The 15198-nt window shown below is 34.7% G+C and overlaps 2 protein-coding genes across 2 annotated transcripts; one reads left to right on the top strand and one right to left on the bottom strand.

Annotated features, from left to right (window-relative positions):
• Window positions 1-2565: 2565 nt before the first annotated feature.
• On the top strand, window positions 2566-6470 carry LOC121419638 (putative nuclease HARBI1; the record flags this gene model as incomplete). Its single annotated transcript, XM_041614094.1, has 3 exons — window positions 2566-2817; window positions 3360-3496; window positions 4662-6470. Coding segments are annotated over 3 exons (681 nt in total), but the record flags the coding sequence as incomplete, so codon positions are not given.
• A 154-nt stretch (window positions 6471-6624) lies between these two features.
• LOC121420321 lies at window positions 6625-14444 on the bottom strand. The gene is made up of 6 exons (XM_041614909.1): window positions 14187-14444; window positions 11746-11816; window positions 11198-11319; window positions 10263-10410; window positions 9054-9169; window positions 6625-7578 (listed from the first exon to the last, which is right to left on the bottom strand). Exons 4-6 carry the CDS (start codon window positions 10267-10269, stop codon window positions 7174-7176), a joined length of 528 nt encoding a protein of 175 aa, XP_041470843.1. The 5' UTR covers window positions 10270-10410; window positions 11198-11319; window positions 11746-11816; window positions 14187-14444; the 3' UTR covers window positions 6625-7173.
• Between the last annotated feature and the right edge of the window lie 754 nt (window positions 14445-15198).

Here is a 15198-nt window from a genome sequence, read left to right as displayed (position 1 = left end):
AACTCTCCTCGATCAAACGCAACTTTGCGTTTGATCAGTGATCATACGCAAGTTGCAGTAAATCCATAGCAACAACATGGCAGCCATACTATTAGCAGAAGCTGAGGAAGTGCAGCCACGTCCTGGCCGAGTGATAAGGGATAGGGACCAGCCCCTCGACTCTCTTTCTGAGACGCAGTTAGTTAAGAGATACCGGTTCGGTCGCGAGGCAATTTTCTTTCTAATTAATCTACTCACCAATCAAATCGCACCAACAACGGAACGCAACAAGGCAATCCACCCCACATTACAAGTTTTGATAAGCCTGAATTTCTTCGCAACCGGATCGGTCTTGGAAAGTGATGCAAATATCCATGGCATTCATCGCAGCACCGTGTCTAGGATAATCCACAGGGTCTCTGAAGCCTTGTGTGGTCACAAGAGCCAGGTAATTATTCTTTACTTTTCTATTTTCTTCATCATGATCACCACACTTAAAATTGTATGTTTCAGAGTTTGTCAACTGAAATGCAGAAATAAATGAGGGACTTCTAGATTTACATGTCATAGATCAAGACTCAATAGAGTCTAGTTAGTGAAGATGATAATGCACGAAACTTTAAAAAAAACGTAAATGGATATTATTACTTAGAGTTTAATAGACGCCTATCCGGCGATAGCCGTAATCCAGCCGGCCCGACGGTGCAGAGCGAGCGGGCAGGCACGGCCGGGGCTTTCCCGCAGGATGCGGTTTAGCATGCATGGTGAGCGCTCCTGAAATTCTGCTAGTGATATTCGGAACAACTGGATGTATTAATCCATATTAATAATTTATTACCGCAAACTAAGATATGAATGCCAATATGCATGTCGATAATGTTTGACTTGATATACTCACCATTAAATGGTTCTCCTTTTTTGTACTTCTATTGATTACAATTTCTAAAGCCAACCCTTTTTGAAGTGGGGTTGAAAATTTCCAGTCGACATCCAACTTTCGTTTGTTACTGTTGAAGATAGGAGCTAGCTTATCGATCGTGCTCGCCCTGCCTGCTGATACAATGAAGTCGATGGTCTCTTCAAATCAATTTAAGTGTTCCAACTGAAATCTAAATTAATTAGGAATTTTCCTTCAATTAAAATATTTTGAAATCATGCTAGTTTCATTCATGCCTAGAATACTTATAGTATCTAACCAATCTCTTGGCAAATTTCTTTATTGATCTACCATAAAAAGAAAATGAAAATTTTGTTTTATTTTCAAAATAGCCTAATTTTTATTTTTAGGTAATTCACCAAAGCATGAAACAATAAGGGACCGCAGAACGGGGGGGGGGGGGGGGGGGGGAGGGGGGCTTCAGCCCCCACTTTTTTCCAAAACCATGTACAAAAATGCAAAAATGACCATACAATTGTGATTTTTTCAGCCCCCCTCCCCTTTTGCTGCCCCTGACTATAGTAATAAAACAGGCACATGCACTATGTCTATCAGACTATCACCCTAAACCCCAGTGCACTACCTTCTATTACTAATTAGTAACCTTAATTTATATACTGTTATGCTATACGAAAATAATTACATTCATCATTTGTAGTATGTTTGAGCCATCTTTATGATAAGAATGGGTCTGGTTAAATTTGAATAGATAATAACTTAGATAAATATAACATTAATGGTAATAATGATAATGATGGTAATAATAATGATGATAGTAATTAATGATGAAATAATAATTATAAATTAAATGAAAATGAATATATGAGCTTTATACGAGTCTTTGAACAAACATCTCTGCCTCAATCATAATCAAGGCCTATATTAATGCCAGTGCATATGCGGTAGTCGTGTAAATTATTTATAACCTTTCATGATTCAGGTGAGAGCATTTACACCCCACTTTATCGACAACATTTTTCAAAAATATAAAATGACAATCTTATTGCAACCTTTTTATTGTCAGCCACCCCCCCCCAAAAAAAAAAACCCACTTAATTCTAAAAGCTATGAAAAGCCATGAAATACTGTCTTTTACCAAAATGTAATCTCAATACCTTACAGAAATTAAATTGGTGTACTTGGTATGATGGGATTCAAACACCAATTTACCATAATTTTTATGCTCATGGTACCTGTTTGGATATGGGGCAGACAATTTCAAAGGCATCCCAAATTTGTATACAAACATTAAGTTTGATTGCCACTTTGTTGTAAACATTGCCTCATAATGTTGCCCCCTTTTATCTTGAAGAAAATCATTTTAGAAATTTTTTAAGGGTTGTTGCCACTTCTCTTCTCATTGCCTCTGAGCTCACCGACTTTCCAAGCTGTATTTTCACTGCTCATACAACATCATTCATCCCTTTCTTTGTGGATTATCATACTCACATAAACAAGGGAAATATTGACTTGATTTAATTTGATTTATTTCTACATTCCAATAACAAAAGTATATACAAGTATAATAATTTTTTCTCAGCATAACAGTGCAATAAAAGAGACTTATCTTTAATTCTACAAAATAATGTTAAATATTCTTTTTGTTTTCTTTATCCTGTATGTGTTATTTGGCAGTTCATCAAGTTCCCAGGACTGATGCCGAAACAGCCGCCAATATTCAGGATTTCTATAGAATCGCAGGCTTCCCGAGAGTGGTAGGGGCTGTTGATGGCACGCACGTGTGCCTACATGGCTGCCCATTAGGCCCAGATGAATACGTTTACACCAATCGAAAGGGCAGGTCTTCCATCAACGTCCAATTGGCTTGCAACGCAAAATTCCAGATAATAAATGTTGTTGCGAGATGGCCGGGGAGTACCCACGACTCCAGGATTCTTCAGGTAATTATCACCGACTTATGTTGGAGGCAAACAACATACTAGAAGTCAGTTCTTTGTAACATATGTATATATACAAGAGACATATTAGGTTAGCTGCAACAACATCACTGTGATATACAAGAGACATATTAGGTTAGCTGCAACAACATCACTGTGACCATCTTTGTAGGAGCCAGCTCCTTGGTAGTAGTCACATGAAATAACATAGTATAGTCTATGCTTGCAGACCTTTATCAGTTATCACCACAGTAATAATTATTCTTTGGGAGTAAAACAATCAGCATCATTTGCATTTAGATTTGTACAATTGTATTCTTGTACTTAATGTCAAATACTAGATAAATTGCTGAGGACTTGAATTGCCACTTTGCAAATGATCATAGATCCCATGCAATACATAACTAATCCTTGTTAAAAAAAGCATTATGAGAAGGAAAATCCAATATCTTCACAAGATTATGCGAACTTAATTGTTAGAAAAGCATCACCATAAAGCTGAGATATCTTAGTAAATTTGATTTATTCTATTAATTTGTTAACAGAATAGCAGACTGTACCGCAAGTACAATAATGGAGAACTGAAAGGGATCATCCTCGGTGACTCTGGTTATCCCTTGATGACATGGTTAATGACCCCCATCCTTAATCCACAGACACCAGAGGAACAAGCCTACAACAAGTGAGCAATTCAACTTTTCCATGTAAAAAAAGAAAATTTTTGAAATCGCTTGAATGAGCGATTTCTGTACCATGTAATAAATGCTACACATAACAGTCGACACTCAATTTATGATCCATCATGCAATTTATCGTATATCAATTGTGTCTGCATAAGTCTACCTTCTCAAGTCAACAACCGCCTTGTAGTGAAAAGTAATTCTTATATTTAAAGGTCAAGTCCACCTCAGCAAAATGTTGATTTGAATCAATGGAGAAAAATCAGACAAGCACAATGCTGAAAATTTCATCAAAATCGGATGTAAAATAAGTTATGACATTTTAAAGTTTCGCTTATTTTTAACAAAATAGTCATATGAACGAGCCAGTTACATCCAAATGAGAGAGTCGATAACGTCACTCACTCACTATTTCTTTTGTTTTTATTGTTTGAATTATACAATATTTCAATTTTTACAAATTTGATGATTAGGACCTCCTTGCCTGAAGCACGAAATGTTAAAATAATGGAATTCCACATGCTCAGGGAGGAATGAAACTTCATTTCACATGACAATGACGAGAAAATCAAATATTTCATATTTCATATAATAAAATACAAAAGAAATAGTGAGTGATGTCATCAGTTCCCTCATTTGCATACCGACCGAGATGTGCCTATCACTGTTTTGTGAAATAAAGCGAAACTTTAAAATGTCATAACTTTCTTATTTTAAATCCGATTTTGATGAAATTTTCAGTGTTATGCTTGTTGAATTTTTCTCTTTTTATTCAAATCAAATTTTTGTTGCGGTGGACTTGTCCTTTAACAGTTTTGGCAGACTCGTGTGTGATTACAAGAAATCCTGGAAAATTTACGACTAGACATGTACTCTGTAATGTTTTCTATACTTCATGTATCCACTAACAATGATATTGTTTGCTTTGAGATATATCCGCTAATCCTAAGCCTTCGTAGTGTTATAATGCCAAAATATTGATAGCTTTTGTGCCTTCTTTTCAAACCAAATATTTTCCTAATTTCTTTTTTCTCATCACAAAGCTATCTTGAATATTTTTGTCCATACAGATTGCATTTAAAAGATACACTTCAATTTGTCTTTAAATATCTTTTTGCTCAAAATGAAATTCTTTTGATTATCATACATTATCTACTTATTCCACAGTGCACAGTGCAAGACGAGATCAATCATCGAGCAAGTGAATGGACAGCTAAAAAATAAATTTAGATGTCTGCTCGGCCATGGCCTACAAATTCGACCAAATAGGGCCTGCAACATCATTACTGCATGCTGCATATTATTCAACATTAGTAAAAGATTCAGACAGCCAGCAGCAGACGATAATGAAGATGACCACATGATCGATGACAACATGGAAGGAGAAATCAACAGGGAAAGGGGAGATGCAGCGGCCATCGCTGTCCGGGCCCAGATCGTACAGTCTTTTGTTGTGTAGTATATCATTTTTTCAATGGCTTTATCATTATATCAATGCTGGGATTTATGTAATGCCGTAAGCACTAATAATTTCCACCCCCCCCCCCTTCATAAGGATAACAAGTTGATTAAAAAGTAATATTTGGAGCTGGCAATTACGTATAACCTTCTACACACTTGTTGGTCAAATTTCTTTTGGTTGTAGTCCGTTTCAAAAATACCTAACAACATGGTCATAAGTTTTCAAATTATATACACTGATGCTCTTCCATTATGAATAAATATTTACTGTCCACTAGATGAAACTGTGATTTGCTATAACACAGTAAACACTTCATTTTGTAAAAGCCAAGTAAAGAATCCTTGTACTTTTGAAATGCATGTTTAATATGCATCAAAATGGCACACACTGTTTTTGTGGTGAAGATTTTAAGAACACAATTTTAAATAATGTTCCAACTATGGCAAGACATTCATATACTACTGTATATAAAACATACTGAGCATTTTAAAAGGTTCGTATTATGGCAAGACATTAACATAATATGTAAAACATACTGAGTTGTCATGTTATTATTTTCATATACAACAATGCAAGGGAATCTACCATTGCGTTTAAAAATCAAGTGTCTTGAGAATGGGAATGATTTGCGTTTTTTATATTCTTTACACAATCTAACGCATCTTTCAAAGTGATTGTTCGAGTTAAAATGCCCTTTCATGTCAAATCTCAACCTCAGCAAGTGTTGATAATTAGCAACATTGAAATGTTTGAACAGGGTGAGCATCAATATACTATTGATGTGTTGGTATTGCTGGATTTTTATACCATTAAAAAACACTACCTTGAAGGTTTTTAGACTTTTAATCTACATTGAATTTACATGTACATCAATGTAATTATATATTAGTTATTCAAGTTGTCTTTTTTTCCATGGCCAAATACTCTTGTTCCTTTTTTTTAAGGAATGTATGCTCTGTAGAATAAGTATCCTTTATAATGGATCTCTTTCTTTGTTAAGTTTGATTTTACTTTCATGCAAATTTTTCTAGCAAATGCAGCAAAATTTCAATTTGTACCTGTACACATTTTTGTTCAAATACAATACCAAGTTGAAAAGAAGTGCTGCTTGCAATAATTGTTAGGAATGAAACACACCTTTGGTAAGGTTGATTTTATTGTCAGGAATAATTGGTTTAAAAAACATTTTGAAAAGCAAATTGTTATGTTTAGTAAAGGCCAAGTCCACTCTGAAAAAGTTTACTAAAAAACAAAAAACAAATCAAGCATTTATGATACTGAACATTCCATCAAAATCACATTCAAACGGTTTAAGCTCAGCCTCTTCCTCATAATGTCCTTCCTCAGAAACCTATTTACCTTCAAAACAGTAGTTGCATTACTCCGGTACTACTTCTTTTATTTTCCACCTGAACATTAAAATAATAAACATTTTTTTTATTCTGGAAGTTGCTGTTGATGGTAGTAGCAGTGACTTTATCATTTCTATTCTGAAGACGAATTGCATATTACTGCACTTTGATAATATAAATAAACATAGTAACTATCCTATGTTCCATTTAATTGTGAACAAACTTTCAGTATCGTGCTTAACTTTACTTTTTGTTGTAATGGACTTGGCCTTTCAATTGACATGGATGTCATTTACATATTGAAGGAGAAGATTCACGTGAAGAAAACCATACTTGTACATGAATCGCAGAAGACAATGTCTCCTTGTTACTACATTCAGAGTGAATGTAACTAGTTTGGGCAAAAATAGCATCCACAGTGAAATGAGAAGCAGATCAGGAACCAAAAGCTTAATTATCTCTAAATTGTTGGTTTGCAATAATTTTTTTTTTGAAACATGAACATGTATCTCCAATATTATGTATTTTTTGTGGAATAAACCCAGCTTAAATCAATAAAATGCAATATTCATGCCCTATCCAATGGTTAATATGCCTCTCTCATTGGCCATCGATATTTTGTGTACCAAATTTTCTTCTCTCAATATGTGCACTGTGGAATAACTAGGATTTTTTTTAAAGGTTACTTGAAAATATTAGGTAAAGAATGTAAGAGATAAACAAATTAAAAAAACAATCATCAACAGAGTATGGTTTCCTTCATGTAGAGTATATTCATGAAAAGTCCATCTTGATACCAACAAGCTGAAGTTTCAGCTTGTTGTTACCAAGGTGGACATCACATGAAATACACATTGCAAATGCCTTAAAATTCAATCATTCCCAATGACTGAATGCCATTTTTTTCAATGGCCTCTAAGGCATTTGCAATTCTACTGAGAAACAAGTTTCGCTCTGCAGAGAGGGAAACTTGTTTCTCAAGCAGTCGAATCCTCTCCTTCTCCAGCTCTACAAGCTGGTCAGTTGAGGAAAGTTTTCTTTGAGGGGTCTTGGTGGTGGAGGCGGAGGTGGTTGCAGCAGGTATTGCAGTTGTGGTAGTGGTTGTGGCAGCAGTGGAGGTGTTGACAGCAGCGGTGGCGGTGTTGACGACAGTAGTTGTTGTGTTGACGACAGTGGAGGTTGTCTTGACACGATCAGGGGTGCGTGAACACGCTCCTGCAGCCATGCTGCTGAACAGCAGGCAAGCCTCATTGTCTCCATCTATTGTGTCCTAAGCAGAAATGAACATTGTCATTTGATTAAATGCATGAATAAAAAAAACCTGTTCATTGATTATAAGACTATTAGATAGCAGTCTAAGTGCAAAATCAACTTGTACCTTATTTTAAGTGAATTTTCATCTATCTTCAATTTTTATTTTAAACCCTGGTTTAACTTAGACCACTCAATTCAGAAGTCATGGAGTGGCAGTTTTAACATCTTCAGCAAATTGAGACATTATTTCCGTGAATAGGAATATGGATTTAATTGTCAGAATACAACACTTATCATTATGGTTGAACAATCTATCAACATAATAGTAGAGTGCATTTATTGTTTTGCATTTAGTTTGAATGATGATTAAATATTTTGACACATAAGCATTTTTATTATCTCAATGAACTTAATATTGTGGTTTAACAATAAAATGAAGTAATTTTAACTTCACAGTACTGACTTAATACCACAAATCAATGATTTCTATTTGTTTTTATTTGACTCTCATGAAAATCCTAGCAAAGGAATGCAAGTATACATCATTGCATGATAAATGAGGAAATGTATGTGTACAATGGGTAGAAATGGTGGAGATGAGATGGATATAGGAGATGACAAAGGAAATGTAAAAATGAAAAGGATCAAAGGATCAAAAGAACAATGGTTACATCTAACTTTAAAGAAGAATGAAACCATAGTTTGCTTTTACATGTTGTATGAAAAAGTTGCAATCAAATTATAAGATCAAAGAAAGTTAGAGAACAATTGGAACAGCAAATAAGAAAGGAGCATTTTAATGTCGAAATCATTAATGCTATGGAGGTTCCACTGGCAAAATCACCAAAATTTGTGATGCCACAAATCATTCTACACCCCCCCTTGTAAATGTACTCCAAAACATCCTTTTTTTTGCTCATTCTTATGATAGTACACATTCTTTGCCCCTAATGGAACCCCTATAACATGCCCTCCTATGAAGGGAAAAAAAAAGAAATAGAAAAAAACCTGATTTATGAACAGGCTTGATAAAAGTAGAAATTTCAGTAAAAAATATGTAAACAAGTGATTGGGGAGCTGTACAACTTAGAAAAAAACAGTCGCATTGCAATGGGAAGATGGTCAATTTTTCTCTCTTTCATTGGATTGTTCCTTTGGTTTTTCTGTTTTCACACAAGCGAGCTTGTTCCCAGGGTTTTTTTCTCCTTTAAACAATATCATGCACAACTAATCAATTTATTCTGTCACTAAATTATTTTTTTCAAATGCATCTAATGTCGTAAGACAGAAATTTTTACTCACAACATTGAAACATTACAGAAATGTTGATGTGTTTTGCTCGATATGAATGAGGAATTAATAACAGAAAGTGTTCTTTGAGCAATTTCTTTTACATATTTCCAAAACATGGACAGCAAAATTCCAAGTAATTGCAGTTGAGCATAATTTTGTAAAATCAGTTTCAAAATCAAAATTGAAAAATTTTCTTACTTGGGACGAGCTAAAGCCTGCTTCGTCGGAGGACCCGACTACCCCCTGCACCGTTTCTCTTGCGAGAACCTCCAGAACAGCCTCTAACGTGGGCCGGACTTCAAGGCTGCCCCCACCTGTTTTTTTTTCAATACACAAAAAAAAAATGAAGTCATCAATATCTCACAGCAAGAGCATTAGGGCACACGAGTGTAATTCATCTGCGCGCAATGCATGCCGGACAGGCGTAAGTAAAGATCACATGACTTTGTTGATTAAAATAATTCATTAAAAATAGATCAAATGTTTGTATATCAAAAGAAAAACGATAGACATAATGCTATGTTCATACTCTTTCATAATCAAGGCGTTTGGGAAGGCTAGACTGCATTTTTGTATTTCATTTTAATCATTATTACCCACAATGCAGTTCTGGTTTTTCTGGCGATGAACTGGCCGAAATTATGGTTAGTCTTATTTCAGGCCATTTAACTTTTGATTGAGCTGGTCAAGTACCTGATTAACATATCAAGTCTTAATGCACTGTTAATTGTGACTAATGTCAGTGAATTAAAGCAAAATCTATCGAGGGATTGATTTTTAATGATTTTTTGATGAGCTATGATATAACACGTGAGTGAATGGGGGTCTGTATTACTCATGTGTGCCCATTAGTAGCAATAAATATAACAGTCAGTTTAAATCTCAAACTGAAATCCATTACTCATTACCTTGATGAAATTGAAATTTTTTTTTTCCAAAGATAAAAAATAAATCACATATAAGAAAATTGTCTGATGAAAGAAGATCATCAAAATATTAGCATTTAAATATTCATGCCAACCAGTAAACACACCACAATAATTTGCCAACTCCTTTGAGCATAGCATCTCTCCATCAATAAAACAATATTTCACTCAAGAATTTATCTTTGTTCTACTAGTTTATGTTTGATGATGGATTAATGTTCAGAGTGCAAGAACATCCAACTAAAGTAGGAGTTACTAGAGTGAACTTAATTTGAGTAGGAATGTCTGTCCGTGTTGAGACGCAACAGCATCCTCATGAACAAATTGGTTTATTGCGGTACTTTCAAACTCATCAATCTTCATAAAACTGAAGTTTTTTAAACTTGAGATAAAGATTACTTTAAAAGCAATTTTTACAGAAAAATCTATGAAAAAAATTCAACAAGGTGTTAACCCTTAACCGATTGATCGTGCTCATTACCTGTCATGTTTCGCTGGGCCTTATATTTTAAGGCTCTTTGCTTGAGGTCAGCCCACTTCCGGACGACCTCCTCCTCCTCCCTCTGGTAGCCATTGGCCCTAAGTACTGCCGTTGCCTTTTTCCAGTCCTTTTTTTTTCTTTTCTCCACCTGAACATGAAAAAAATATTTTGATTTTTAATTCTGTATTAACGAACTGTATTTCATTTTCAGACTAACAAATCTTTGGATTAACAAACCTTCTTGCATTTTTTGTCCAACAAACCTAAAGAACTACAAATCTTATTGCGTTTTTGGACAACGAACCATATTACAGATTCGGATTAACAAACCTTTGAATTGACTCTATTCTGGCAGTTTTGTATCTAATTCAAGGCTAAGACCCATGCTTGCAAATCTGAGGACAAAGCCATGTACAATACTTACATGTACATGTAGAAGATTGGTATAGTGTGACACCCCCAAAAAAAGTTAATACCACAAACTACATTTGATGGATGAATGAAAAATGACAAATACATAATTATTTCCAAGAAATTTTTTTATTTTAACATAAAACAGAATTTACAGAAATCAAGCTGATTTTTTCTTTAATTCAAATACATTATAATTCTCAATTTAAACAGAGTTGTTTCAGGTCTCATAGGTTTAATATCCAGGGCTTCTTAACACGAAGGTTAGCAATCAATCGCTAAATACCAATGACCAAGCAAGATCATCATTGCATGCGTGCTGTTTAAAATACTGATCGGGAACCAAACGGTGCGCTTCTTTTATATTTGCAATTCATTGCAAACCTTTGAGTTACTGAGCCCAAAACTAAAAGAAACAAATAATTTACAAATTGAAATCCATTGAGATATTATGACCATCTTGGAATAAAGTTACAATCTTTACTTTGAACATGATGATAGCTAAAAAGGAAGATCTTTCTTACCGGAACGCTGGCATGGCCAGCCTTGCCAAAAAGCACAGATTTGTGCCTTTGAACATAGTGGCACAGGCAGTGCACCTCCCCATCATGCCAATTTCTTCGTCTCTTTTTTTCTTTTCATCTTCCTGTATAAAAAAAAAAAATTATGTACCAACTTAGACAAGGAAAAATATGGATCCATTAAAATATTAAGTTTCTCAACCATTTTCTGGCAATTAGGATGATGTGATTGCACAGAGATCTGGCCTTCTACCTTCCATGCCATTTCATAATGCATTCACTCAATATCTCACACAAATTTTAAGGTTGGTTCGGCTTTAATGTGGAGTCATGATAACACTTGAGAAGAGTTTAGTTTGATACACAAATTAATGTGAATTATGATCACTTGTACATGTATGTAAACACTATTCTAAATTTCAAAGCCAATTGAAACATAAAAAAAATGTTTTGACAAAGTAAACTACATAAAAGAATCAATGCTTCTCAGTGACCCCCCCCCCCCCCCTTCCTCATTCCATTTATATTGGGAGGATGGCACTGATTCTTACCATTTTTATATTGGCTTGAAACTTGTGAAATCTGCAACAATGGGTAGAAGTTTGGTGAACCTCATGATCATCTACCACATGGAAACAAAGTCAAAATCAGTCAACAAATAAAGAAGCATTTTATGTTAATTTTGAAAAACACTTATAAATTTCCCCTAAATTAGCATGAGTAATTTTCTGGTCAAAATTTCAAAATTCTGTGTACAAGTTTGGTAAACCTCATGCAGCTCTATCAGATAAAAGGGAAAAATAAAATCACGTACATGCATAGCGCCAACTTAATGTGTGCCACCATCTTGCATGTTGGTAACCGACAAAATTAGCATTTTCAGATTTTTTCAGACTTTGACATTATCCATGACTGAAACATTGACCAATCAAAAACTATGATTTCACAAGAAATATGAATATTCATACCTGAAAATATAAACAGAACAAGTTTTTATGTGAAATTTAAAGCCAGTACTCCAAAATATTAAAGGGTATTGATTTGCCTTTTAAATGACCCTAGTTAAATAATTTTATAAAAGCTATATGTCAGCAGGGTTCTAATAAAACATTTTATTTAAAAAAAAATGTTTTTTGTTTTAAAACATTTTAATTTTTCTTTTTTCAACGAATGATGCAATTTTCTGCAAATCAATTAAACTATACAGTCTGATATTTTAAATACATTTTGGGAGTATCAAATTAAGAGAAGACTGCAATTTTTTATAATGAATTCCCCACAGAAAAATTCATACCCCCCTGGAAATAAATCATGGTAGGCCTACCACTAATAGAATGCAGAAAAAAAAACACTTAAGTTGAATTTTTTTTAGTTTATTCCTCATACATGTACATATATACATGTAGTGCTGGAATATTTTGAGTCTTGACAATCTAAGTGGGGGGGGGGGAGAAGAATTTGCACAATGGAAGAAAATTTAAAAAGATTACAAATCATGGTGAAAAAATGAAAGCAAACTTAATCATTTATTTTTTCAAGTCAGAACCAGTTTGTCAAATTAACCCTTTCTATAGTTTAAAAAAGAATTTCGAAAATAACAAAATTGGGTTTACCAATGGCGATGCCCGTATGATTCAACAATTGTGATCTCCAAACCTCTCTTAGAGACAGTGATTTTCCATTAAAAAACTTGTCTTTTCCGTTTCTGAAAATCTGTAATTCCATTTTAACTTTATCTAAAAATGGAAATTCTGTTGTGTCACTGAAAATGTACACAGCAAAAACCTGATCAAACTTGTCATTTTTTCATCATTATAATTTTTCTGCCCTAAATTATTATTTTTTTTGGGGGGGGGGGTGATTATACAGGCCACCCCCTCACTTGAATATTGTGATCGACACCCATGCAGGCCAAACCCAAGCAAGATTATATGTGAAAGTATTGCCCACAAAGGCCACATGTACATTTTTAATTCCCATGGCCATCATGATGGCTTTTTAAATTGTAATGTAAACCTTTTTTTTGATAAGCAAGTGCAAGTTAGACTAGTATGCCCACTAGTATTCAACCCAGCAGAATTGAAATATTTGTGGACATCTTCCCCAAATATTTAGAAATAGGGAATATATCTGATTCTGAATTTCAGACCTTTGTTATTTCCAGGATAAACTGTTGTCGGTAAATTTCTTTATCAATCTGTCGACTGTGTGCGCGGAGGATCAAATTATGCGGCGATGGTCTTTTGCACTGAATGGCACTAGTATTCAATCTAGACTAGTTAGGATTGATAGAGAATTTCAATATAGTTTTTTGTTTCGTAGTGCCCAAAACCTTCGCCGAATAATACGATCGCCCGCGCACGCAGTCGACTGGTTGAAGAAAAAAACTAATGGAAATAGAATAATCAGCATTTGCTCTTTGAAAATAAAATGGGTCTGAAAGCATCTCTAGTCTCAGGTATGCCTAAATTCTATATTTCTAACGTCAGAGTCTCAGACTTCGACTACGGTACGGTAGCCTACCGTACATTAATAATATTTCAGGGAATTCAGGAAACTCTCCAAACAGGTTGAAATGTGGACCAAACATTAGATTTACTCACATTATTCTAACGTGTCATTACTATTGGTATTTTATCTGACATTGAATATAATATTACCGGGAGTCGGTATTAAATGGGCCGCACAAACACCATTGCTAACGTTAGACATTACACATGCAACGCCACAGGTCACCACACTACAGCACAGCCACAACTCCGGGGAAGACGATTGCATGTGTCACTCGGTACGTCTGTGCGAGAATTTCAACGATGCCAAGACGAAAAATGTGCATTAAATTTCGCAATTTCACATCATCACGATCACTTCGATTGGTCAAACGATATTTAGCATCTTTATACTTGAAATACCAATTCATGCTAAAATTACGTGGTTTACATAAGTATTAATGACATAATTTAGAAAGTAGGGGCGAAATTCAATGTCTTACCTTTGCAGAAATTTCCGGTGCAGGCAGTGGATTTCTGTAAAATTTTCGCGGGTGAAACAGCGCGCGACCATATCAGGCTCGTTCACGAAGATTTTTTATTTTTTCTCACACCCGAATCAAACGCAAGTTGCAATCAATCGCAACTAGTTTTCTGCAACGGAGATTTGCGATAGATTGCAAGTTGCGTAAGATATCACCCGCAAAGTTGCGGTTGATCTGAGTTGCGTTCGATTGCAACTTTTGCTTTCTGCAACGGGCCCAAGATGTTACAATGCAGGTTTCATGTCACCACGCGCGCACTTATTCCCCCCTGAAAATTTTGCGCGATCTATTCTTTAACAGCGCATTTAATTGGAATAAATAGATGCAAAGTTGGATGAGCTGAAGATAAGACGAAATGAGATAATTATATTGTTTTCAGAATACCGATGGGGGGGGGGGGGTGTTGCTCCACAAATGTAATAACGCCCACAAATGTAATAACACTTTACACAAATGTAATAACGCCCACAAATGTAATAACACTTTACCCACAAATGTAATAATTTCACCCGCAAATGTAATAATGCACTTTACCCACAAATGTAATAATTTTTGATCGCCCACAAATGTAATAATGACTTTACCCACAAATGTAATAATGACTTTACCCACAAATGTAATAAATTTGAAGGGATTTTTGGCAAATCCGTTCTGAACTAAAATCGTATAGTAATGCGTTCATATAGCACAAAAGTGCAAAGTCTCTTTTCCTGACCTGGTTAATTAACAAATTATAATTTAAATCTAAAGTCTTTATTCCAGTCCAGGTTGTTTCAAAAATAATCATATGAGCCTAAAGTCTTTATTCCAGACCCGATTGTTTTAAAAAATTATAATATAAGTCCAAAGTCTTTTCTCCAGACCCGGTTGTTTCAAAAATTATAATATAAATCCAAAGTTTTTTTTCCAGACCCTGTTGTTTCAAAAATTATAATATAAATCCAAAGTCTTTTTCCAGACCCGGTTGTTT

Source organism: Lytechinus variegatus, chromosome 8 (genome assembly GCF_018143015.1).
Source record: "Lytechinus variegatus isolate NC3 chromosome 8, Lvar_3.0, whole genome shotgun sequence".
In the NCBI taxonomy this organism is placed as follows: domain Eukaryota; kingdom Metazoa; phylum Echinodermata; class Echinoidea; order Temnopleuroida; family Toxopneustidae; genus Lytechinus; species Lytechinus variegatus.
Note: the sequence above shows the minus strand (reverse complement) of the source record. Positions and strands in the feature narration are given on the sequence as shown.